General features: G+C 45.8%; 2 protein-coding genes across 2 annotated transcripts; both read left to right on the plus strand.

Moving 5' to 3' along the window:
- The first annotated feature begins 1,762 nt into the window (after positions 1–1,762).
- On the plus strand, positions 1,763–7,139 carry LOC125532152 (ATP-dependent Clp protease proteolytic subunit-related protein 1, chloroplastic). Its single transcript, XM_048696306.1, has 9 exons — positions 1,763–2,051; positions 4,377–4,492; positions 4,608–4,817; positions 4,920–5,024; positions 5,149–5,211; positions 6,134–6,245; positions 6,340–6,401; positions 6,499–6,681; positions 6,776–7,139. Exons 1-9 carry the CDS (start codon positions 1,841–1,843, stop codon positions 6,875–6,877), a joined length of 1,164 nt encoding a protein of 387 aa, XP_048552263.1. The 5' UTR covers positions 1,763–1,840; the 3' UTR covers positions 6,878–7,139.
- A 2,533-nt stretch (positions 7,140–9,672) lies between these two features.
- On the plus strand, positions 9,673–10,579 carry LOC125540449. The gene is made up of 2 exons (XM_048704070.1): positions 9,673–9,979; positions 10,092–10,579. The coding sequence occupies exons 1-2, from the start codon at positions 9,896–9,898 to the stop codon at positions 10,389–10,391; spliced, it is 384 nt and encodes a 127-aa protein (XP_048560027.1). The 5' UTR covers positions 9,673–9,895; the 3' UTR covers positions 10,392–10,579.
- The last annotated feature ends 246 nt before the right edge of the window (positions 10,580–10,825 follow it).

The following is a 10,825-nucleotide window of genomic DNA, read 5'->3' on the forward strand; positions in this document are numbered from 1 at the left end:
CCACGTCAGCTCGCCGGAGCTTGGCCGGCGGCGACCAAATACGTGGCGGGATTTCGCCGGAGTTGCTCGGGTTTCTCGTGCGGGTCACCGTTTGGCGCACTGGGGACACCAAGAGGAAGCCCTCGCTCGGCCGCATCGAGCAGAGGCAGCAGCAGGGCGTAGGATGGCCGAAGCTCGCCGGAGCAGAGCTCGCGGCGGCGCCGGAGTTCGGGCGGGGAGGGAAAGAGGGCTACGGTTCATGGCAGGGCAAGGGAGTGCGTGCGTTAGGCTCCTGAGGACGCACTGAGCGCGGTGGTGCGCTCGAACGCGTGCTTGCACGGCCGTAGCCACGACGGCGACATGGCCGGCGGCGAGGAGCGCTCGGGCTCGAAGGGGGCGGTGGCTACGCGGCGTAATCGAGCACGGGAAGTAGAGGGCTAGGTAGAGGAGCTCACGGCGGATCCAGAGAGCTGGTCGGTGACCTTGGGGAAGCGCGGACGGCGGCGAACGACGGTGGCGATCTCCGGTGGCCGAGGTTGAAGAAGACGATGCCGAGGACGAAGCAGGGCTTCCCGGCTCGCTTGGCTCGGTGCAGAAGGCGTAGGCGACAGTGGCGGAGCTTCCACGCAACACGGGAAGGTGAGAGGGGGTCGGGGAGCGTGGTGGTTCACGGCGGCGCTTCCATGGTCGCGTCGGCCGTCACGGGAGAGAGCAAGGGAGAGGAGGGGAGAGTGAGCTGCGTGAGAGGGGAAGGACCAGGGGGCTCGGGCGTTTCCAAGCGCGTCAGATCGGAGTGGGGAGGAAGCAAGAGGTGGAAGCAAGAGGTGGCTTCGCCTCCTGTGCGTGCGCCACGCCGTCGTCCTCCTAGCAAAGGAAGGAGACGACTGGCGCCTGGCTCTGGTGGGCTGGGCCGTGCTAGGCCGTGTCAGGTGAGCGCCGGGTGAGCTCTTCTCTCTCTCTCTTTTCTAATTCTTTCTGTTTGGCATTTTCTGTAATTTGTTTTGATTTAGTTTTAGACACTAAATCATTTTTGTTGCTTCTGATAATTCTTGTAGGGACTAGTTGGATTATTCCAAAGCCCTTCACCAAAGATCAGAATTATTGGACATATATTAATTAATAAATAAATATATATCCAATGCAAATAGTTATTGATTTAATTCAAAGGCCCAAAATAAATATCTCTGAGATTCCAAAAATATTTTTTTAAGTTTTACCTCTTGCCAATATTTTCAGAGACTAAGAGGAACATTTTCTTGGACTTCTTTGAAAATATTTTAATGTTGATTATTTTTGAAGTGATTTATGAGGGTTTCAACTAACCTCAATTCAACTTTCAGAATTTAGACATGATGCATGATGCTCACTCAGGTAAATAGCTACAAGCAAATTCTAGGGTTGTGACATTCTTATCAAAAAATAATATTGAACTGGAACTATTTATCGTAGAAAAAAACTCGGTTTCTCAAAAAAACTTGTAGTACTTCTTATCGAAAAATAATGATGGTCTTTTTATAGGGGAAAAGACTGATTTTTTTTCTTCAGAATTGCCAACCCTTTATTGATCAATGTGGACGTTCATGGGAATGCAAGAGGGGTCATGCGGAGAAATTAGCCACAAATGGCGACCCTGACCAAGCAAAGAAGAGATAAACTCCAAAAATTGAAAGAAAGAAAAAGAAGCAAACAACGAGTCGCACACTGGGCCTGGTTTTGGGCCGGGCCTTACCATGGGCTCGGCCCGAGGGATCATCCGGCATCCACAACAAAACGATCCCCCAAATTACCGCATCAGACGGCACACCCACTCCAGTTATCCGAATCCCCGGCACCAGCAGCGAGTGAGCCACGCCGTCGTCCCATGGCGCTTGCGCTGCGCTGCCCCGCCGCCGCCTCGCCGTCGCCGGCCAGGGGCCCCTTCCCCAACGCCTCCTCCCACTCCCAGTCGGCTGCGAGGCCCGCGAGGAGGCCGGCGGGGGGCTGCAGGTGCCACTACTACCACGGCGACGGCCCCCCAAGGAGCTACGACCACATCCCCAAGCAGTTCCGCGAGGAGAACCTAAAGGATGGCCGTGAGCTCCCTCCCCCTTCTTCCCCCTCAAAGATTCATTAGAGCATCTTGCTAGCTGACTTATCATGTACTTAGTGGACTTATCCTGCCTGCCATGGCTTCAACCTCCGAGCAGCAGCTCACTCCTGTCAGCTGCTGAAATATACTCTAGGAGTAGTATTTAGTTATGTGATGTCCGTCTTAATTCTATTGGAACTCATCATAATCAGATTCAGACCTCCAATGGTATGCAACCATAAAACAGAACAAAAATATCATTTGTACAGGTTATGATTGTGAAGATAAGTTACTGGTTCGTAGATTCAGACAGTTCACTGCTGCATTTCACTGCCCAATTTCAATGCTCGCACTTGGGCACGAACCGGTCGGTACAACTGCAGAAAACCATGTATGTAAATAAGCAATGGGTTCAAAAAAACTTTTCCGGCATCGAAAAGGAGATTCTTCTCCTATCTGATATGAACTAGTACATAGGTCGTTGGTAAATCATTTTGAATATAGCTGATTTAACTTTGAGTAGGAGCCGAGGCTATTGACGCCAACGAGCTATGGATGGTCCAAATCTTTGTGAAAGTTCAGAAGTTTAGTACTACACAATACATTATCTTCACTTTGTCTTACCAAATGGTAGGGAAATATATATGCATATCGCAATTTTACTGCCTGGTGGTTATTAAGCAGTAGACGCTTTTTTCCGTAGGGGAGAAATGGTAGACGTTTGCAAGTTGACTATGCATAAGTGCCAGACATGCTATATCCATGTTACAACATCTTGCTTTGCTAGCTAGCTTATCATGTAACTAGCCTTTCTATCCATGGCTTCAAGCAGCAGCAGCATTCCTGTCTGTCAAAGTACAATACTAAGTTGAGTGATGTGTTTTCGTCTTAAAAGTGTTCCTCGGTTGCATTTCTGCTAGAACTCATCATAATCAGATCTCCTCTGGTATTTTTCTAAAATCGGACCTCCACTGCCCACTGGTATGCAACCATGAGAATAGAACAAAAATATATCTGTACAAACTATGATTGTTTGAAGTTAAGTTGCTGGGTTGTAGATTCAGGTAGTTTACTAGACTTCCTATCCGTCACCAAGCAGCATCAGCCATTCCTGTCAGCTGCTGTAATTTGCTCTAGGAGTAGCATGTAATTGTGTGGATAAACTGCACGCGTTTTGTCTTAAGAATCGTTCCTTTGTTGCATTTGTGATAGAACAATCCTAATCAGACCTTCACTGGTATGCAGCCATGAAACAGAACAAAATATTATCGCCACAGATTTTGATTGTTTGAAGTTAAGTTACTGGGTCATAGATTTATATAGTACTGCATTTAACTATGCAGTGGATTTATCCTGCCATGGCTTCAACCTTCAAGCAGCAGCTCATTCTTGTCAGCTGCTGAAATATACTTTAGGAGTAGTATTTAGTTTTGTGAATAAACTATGTGCTGTCCGTCTTAAGTTATGCTGGAACTCATAATAATCAGATTCAGAGCTCCAATGGTATGCAACCATGAAACAGAAAAAAAAATATCTGTACAGATTATGATTGCTTCAGGTTAAGTTACTGGTTCGTAGATTCAGTCAATTCACTGCTGCATTTCACTGCCCAATTTCAACGGCCACACATGGACATGAACCGGTCGGTTCAACTGCACAAAACCATGTATGTAAATAAGAAGTGGGTTCAAATAAACCTTTCTGTACAAGGGCGCCGAGAATGAGATACTTCTCCTAGCTGATATGAACTACCGTAGGTCTTTTGTAGACCAATTGGCGGTAACAGAATGTTGATAATGCAATTGCCCACACGCCCCTTGCAAAGTGTTAGCTTGTTGGATGCAACTGACTTAACTATGACTAGGAGTTGAGGCTATTGATCAGGGGCAATGCGTTATGGATGGTCTGTACATCCAAATGTTTGTGGAAGTTCAGAAGTTTACTACCGTGCAATATGTTATCTTCACTTTGTCTTACCAACTGGTAGGAAAATATATATCCATAGGGCAATTTTACTGCCTGGTGGTTGTTAAGAAGCAGTAGATGGTTTTTTCTAAAGAAAATCACAGGGGAGAAATGGTAGACGTTTGCAAGTTGACTATGCATAAGTGCCAGACATACTATTATGTCCATGCTTTATATTCCTAGGTGGTCTTGTCTCATCAAACGGTTGATATAAACTGTCCCCATATGACACATCTATGCATGCTTACAAACCGTAGCTGTAGCTTTTTCTGTTGAGGCGATAAGCAATTGTACCTTATCCCTAACGCTTACTGTACCAGTTATTTTGTGTGCGGCTTTAAGGCTTTTTTTAACCTTCTTGCAGTGATGGATAATTACAAGAATGTTCCTCAGTTCCTTTATGGCTTAAGCCCATCTCAGATGGAAATGTTTACAACTGACGACAACCCTTATAATCGGCAGTCAAAGAAAGTTACAGAGGTTGGTGAGATTATATAACTCTGCTCATTTTGTTATTATTGAAGTTTGTTCTATGGCACTGATACATTGAACATGACATGGTATCCCCCCCCCCCCCCCCCCCCCCTAAATGCAGGAAAGCGTTTCTGCTTTGAGGAGTTATGATGAATTCGGTATGTACTCCTTATCAGGCACACATGAGGGCCCTGCGAGTTACAGCATGGGTATGGGCATGCCCAGCATGAGCATGGGAAGAGCAGGGAAAGGATATAGAAGAATGAGAAGCTCAGCCCCAGATCTGCCATCATTGCTGTTGGACTCCCGAATTATATTTCTTGGAATGCCAGTAAGAGATCAACCTTCTGTCTTATTTCTTATGTGCAACACTGAATTTATAAGGTTTCAACTAGCAAAATGCTAACCTTGTGTTTTCCTTGTCTATTGCTAGATTGTTCCAGCTGTAACTGAGCTTATTGCTGCTCAGTTTCTGTGGCTAGACTATGATGACCGCACAAAGCCAATTTACTTGTATATAAACTCAACAGGAACCATGGTACGTAAGTACTTAGATGTTGATATTGGAAACAACATTTTTTTTCTAAATTGTTAACATGCAATTTTCCATTCTCTTTGACATTATTCGAGTATTGATACTCCTATTCTCTGTGCTGCAATAGGATGAAAATAACGAGCTGGTCGCATCTGAAACTGATGCCTATGCAATTGCTGATTTCATTAATGTAAGCCCTTATCTATTGTCACTCAGATTAACTGGAAACTCGACATACCTTTCTATCATGCCCATAATATTACACATAATTCGTCATATCTCGTGTTGATATTTGCATATGGGGTTGGATCCATGAACTATGTTTGCATTAATGATCCTCTGTTTTTATTATAGCCCCAGGGCATATTTACATTTTGGGACCAGGCAAGTAATTATTGTCCTTATGTTGCAAATTTTCTATATCATGATTTTCCAGAAGTTTCTGCACAAATGTGCATGTCGTTGCAGCATGCCAATCTATTCAGCCCTTGGGTTTTTTAGTTTATAGCGGTTTGAATATTCTGCATATTTGATTGTGTTCCTTCATATTTCCCCAAAATTGAAGCAAAGATCAATTGGCTGGAGTTGTTTCTGCTATCAGAGATGCTGGCTCTTACTTTGTTTCTTCTAGCTTTTGCTTGCACCTTTCATTGTAAGGACTCTTGAATTCACTTGTGTTTAGTGAACCATGAAACTGGATCTATAGTAGTTGGTTGCTTTTACCTCTCAGACTGCAGTAACACCTTATCACACTCCATTGATAACACGGGATGAAGGATTCCATTTCCATTGAAGCAATATGACTATCGGCATTGATATTTATTTATGCACAAAAAGAGTTTCAGCACTGGGAACGCCCTTTTCTTGCCTCCACCTTTGGTTGTAAGGGCTCTTCAATTCACTTGATTAGTGTTTAGCAAACCATGGATCTGCAGAAGATGGATGCTTGTATCCCTCAGTCTGTGCAGTTACATCTTAACATACTCCATTGATAAATCAAATGGAACGAAGCATTCCATTCCCTTTAAAGCGTTAGGACTATCCACGTTGATTTTCTTACATACACAAAAGAGTTCTGCCTGACTCCTATCATATTTTTCTTGGTTCTACAGCGAAGCAAAGCTAAGGTTTACACCATCAATCTTAGCATGGCATATGGTCAGGCTGCAATGCTTCTTTCCCTGGGGATGAAGGGTAAAAGAGGAGTGTTACCAAATTCGATAAGTATGTCTCTTTTCTTGGATTCCTGGGCCACACGGATATATAATTCTGACACGGTAGTCTGAAGTATCTCTTGATGCACATTGCTGAACTGCAGCTAAACTGCACCTGCCCAAGGTCCACAAATCCGGTGGAGCTGCCATTGATATGTGGATTAAGGTGAAACTCAACTCTCCTTTCCGATATGAGTACATCTGAGCCGCGACATGATACTGCCGTGTTGCACTATGCACTGAATATTTTGTTTTGTCCTCAGGCAAAAGAGCTGGAAACCAACACGGACTACTACCTGGAGCTCGTGTCCAAGGGAGTCGGTAAACCGAAGGAAGAGCTCGCGGAGTTCCTGAGAGGCCCGAGGTACTTCCGCGCGCAGGAGGCCATTGACTACGGGCTCGCGGACACGATCCTGCACTCGCTGGACGGCTCTTTCAAGCCGAAGGTACCACCTTTTAGCCCCTTGTCTTGTTCATCCATGTGTGATTTATAACATACCACGGGGGCTTTGCGCTGATGAACTGTTCGTCGTACATCAGGACCTGACGGCGCAGCTAGCCAAGGCGCAGGAGATGCGGCAGTCTGGGAAGCGCGCACCAGCTGGAGCTGGGCGATGGTCGACTCCGACCGCTCCCAGGTAGACTAGAAGGCAAAGATACGCTCAGGCGACTGTGCTGCCACAGGTTGTAGACTTAGAAGATATCCGCCTGTTGTCTGGGATAGATTGAAGCTGATGAAAACGTTGCACTCGCACTATACAGCACCCATATTTTGCCACCATCTTGTATTGTCTGGCATATTTCACTAGTGGAAACCCTGAATTTTTGTCAACTTTGGCTGTGGCAGATGTGATAGTGAACCCCGAATTTGGGAAAATCTTTTGAAGTTCGATATTATCAGTAAGTCTACAACCGTCATGCTCTATAATTCTATATAATATTTTTTTAAAACTTCTCTAATATTTATTTTAATGTTGATATTAAAAAAATGCTTGTTATTGGGGATCATCTATAATCTGCATTGGCAGTATTTTGAAGTTCAAGAAAATTGCTCTAATATTTATCTTAACGTCATGCTCATCATTAAAAACCCCATCTATATTATCTAAATGCTCACACTCATGTTGCAAATCTTTCGCATCAATAGGTTCTCTCCCCACTCTTTTGTTATTAGAAATAAAATGTTACAATGATCAATTAAAATACGTACTCTACATGAGTAGGAAAACAAACTCAGTAGTACAAAAAGATTATTTTAGATCCCTGAGAAAAACGAAGATTATTTGTATTCTAAATTAAATTCAGGTCCATCGCAATAAAAGGCTCTAAATTAAGGTTAGACTGTGCCGCCCAAAAAAGAAGCCTCGTCTCATATCCGGCCCGGTTGGATCTACGCGCACAAGCAGGCCGAATCTTCATGTCTGGTCCAAACCCAACTAAACATTGCCCGCTTCAGCGCATATTTTCAGTCAACTAGTTGACGAGCTAGAAGAAGAGCTATTCATGATGTAGGGTTTCTGTTGTGGAATTGTCATGGCAAATGTCCTAGTGTGAGGACTTAGTCATAAGGCCAGCGCATCTATATATGTGGTAGCTTGAGAGGGGTTGATCAGAATCGAGAGACACAACACACAAGACGAGGGTTTAGACAGCTTCGGGCCCCGGAAAACATCATCCGGTAATAGCCCTACATGCTGTTTGTGGCTAGGTCTCATTATGCTCATGAGGGAGTCGCCGGTAAGCCGGCTCTCCTCTAGTTACGTCTATCCCTAAAGATTATTGCTTCTTACTTGTCCCTCTTTGGGGAGCCCTGTCCCTCCTTATATATGTTGAAGGGGTGGGTTACATGTGGAGTCCTATTAGGATTAGGACTAGTCTACCTTCTAATACAAACTGGATACAAGTTTGGGTCTTAACTCCTCGCGCCTTTCCTCTTAAACCGGCCCATCATTAACATAAACCGGTCTTCTGGGCTTGGGCCTGGTCATCCGTCTGTCCCGCCCGCCGGGTTACCAGTGAGTCATAATATTCAGGCAGGTTGCTTGTAAACCGTCTGGTCAGGGCGGATCACCAGTGAATCGTCAAGTGTCAACCGGGTCTCAAGTAAATCGCCAAGTCCGGCCGGGTCATATTTCTGGCCCGGTCATACCGCGGGGTATATCCCCGACATTAGCCCCCAGTTTAATTTTGATTTATTCATGTTAAACTTATCTTGTAAAACAAACACAAGAACAACCTTGACAAGTCATACTCCGGGTTAAAAATTCTTGTAAACCGGCATCTGATCATCTTTAAGTCCTTGTCATTTCCTTCTTGATACATGCCCATGAACTCATAGCAAATCTCCTTTAGTAGATACGTTCAAACTTTGTGAATGCAAAAAATCCAGATACTTTTCTTGAGAAATCTGGGTCAATAAGCCAGCTTCAGAGTCAATTTGCTGACATTGGTCTCTTGTAGAGAAATATTGTAAGAAATAATCCACTTGAACCGGCTTCCAAAGCGCCGGATTAAAAAATATTGGTCTTGAAATACTCATGTGACTTTCAGCCGGCTTGAAGATGCAAAACTTGCCGGTTTATTATTATCAAAATTGCCGGGTTATAAAACAGACGATGTCGGGTCATAATTGTTGTTGACACCGGGTCATGTAATTGATCTTATATCCATATTATCGGTAATATGTATATAAGATCAATTATATGACCCGGTGTCAACAACAATTATGACCTGGCATCATATTATTTTATGACCCGGTAATATGGATAGTACTACTTCGCTATACTATAGTCGCACAAGTCGATGTGGACGCCCTTCCCAGGGACAACCCACTGATTCACTGGGAATTCTTTCTCCACATCCTTCCTGAGATGGAAGTTGACGACTTTGACCGACTTACACTCCCATTTGCTGTCAGGCGAGCTGTCAACGAGGCGGCACGGTTGGATGTGTTCCGAGTCAGCGAAGTTGAAAGCGTCGACGCTGCCCTTGTCCAACACGGGACCATAGCCATCCACCAAACGCGTCACACCGAGAGTGCGGGTGGAATCACGGAACTGGAAGGCGACAAGCGCATCTGTGCCCCCGTCGGCCGTCGCAATCTCGAGACCGTAGTAGTACGCAGGATCCCCGCTGTTGGTACCAGCGCCAGCGCCAGCGAGGAAGAAGGCGGCGACGAGAAGGAGAATGGCGAGCTTCGCCATGGCGGTGTGGTGGCTACTTCTACCCTGCGTTTAGTAAGATAGTAGTACGTAGTATTCTCTCAAAAAAAAGATAGTAGTACGTAGTATGAAACCCAATAACAGTCGCGGTAAGGGCGATCTCTAGCCATGTCCACGTTGGATTTGCATAGTAACATGAAAAAAAAGGCGTGAACTTGTCCGTCGTTGAGATAAAAAACAAACGAGACGATTGGGAGCGGAAAAGCGCATCCAGCCCCACGCCCACGTACTATCACGCACCACTTGCTTCGTCCAGAAGAAAGAGGGCCTCGAGACCCCCGCTCCTTCCTGATGCACGCAACGTCTCATCCCCTTCCCAAAAATTTCGCTCCATCTGGCGATGCGCCCGCCGCTGCCCCCGTGCTTCTTTTCTCTCCTCTCCTTCAAGCGGATCGGCTGATGAGGCGCCGAGGTGGCGGAGCCGTGGAGGCGAGGTCGCATGGGGAACAAGATGTCGTTGATAAAGGCGGCGCTGGCCTTCTTCCCATTGGAGCCGGCGTCGTACGAGATGGCAGCGGCCGAGGTCAGTGGCAGTTTGCTGCAGTCACACAAATCCCGCCCCTTTGGTTTTCTCTGTTTTTCTTCCAATTTGGCTCTGCTTGTTCTGAGTCTCTTTCTGTGTTTCTCCTCTTCAGGGGGTGAAGGTGGTGGAATTTGAGGAGCAGCAAGCCAGGAGGTCTGACCCTCCCCTCAGCGACGGCTGGGTCAGGGTGGGGGCAGAAGCCCGTGGCGAGTTGGGCACCTGTAGGCGGAAGCAGCAGGGTTGGTGGAGGGGCGGATGCGGACGGGCGGCAGTTGAGGGAGGATGGCCGGCCGGAGCGATAGGAGCAGTTCGGGAATCCCATCGCATGAGGCTGCGCTCGTTTGTTTTTCTTTCGTTTGTTCCTGTCATCCCCGCCCCTTGCGCCAGAGAGACGAACGAGGAGGTCGAATAGTGCGTAGCGTCATCTCTATCGTCCTTATCCAATTACAAGCTCCTCTACCAGGTTGAGTTTGCTGACCGCCATGGGTCATGAGTGTGGCCACGATGAATCACATGAGCAAGTTCAACTTCTCCATGACTACATCCATCAGTTTTCCGGCTACTTTGCATTCTTCAGATATGCAGTTTTGTTTTATATCTGCACATCTCATCTTGGCATGAGTGTTTCCTAAAAAAAATCACTGCTGCTGCCTTATCTTCAGTATATGGATTTCTACAGGTTTCATTGGCCGATGGCTTTTTGGGATATCTATTGCTTGGTCGCATGCTCATCAATTGTTGTCAAAGTGACAACCCTCAACTGGATTTCTTATCTTTGTCGTATGTCAACAAATTAAATGATGCAGATGTAGATATATAAAAGGTACTAGCAAATTGACATGTCGA

The sequence above is a fragment of the Triticum urartu genome, chromosome 1 (assembly GCF_003073215.2).
Source record: "Triticum urartu cultivar G1812 chromosome 1, Tu2.1, whole genome shotgun sequence".
Lineage (NCBI taxonomy): Eukaryota > Viridiplantae > Streptophyta > Magnoliopsida > Poales > Poaceae > Triticum > Triticum urartu.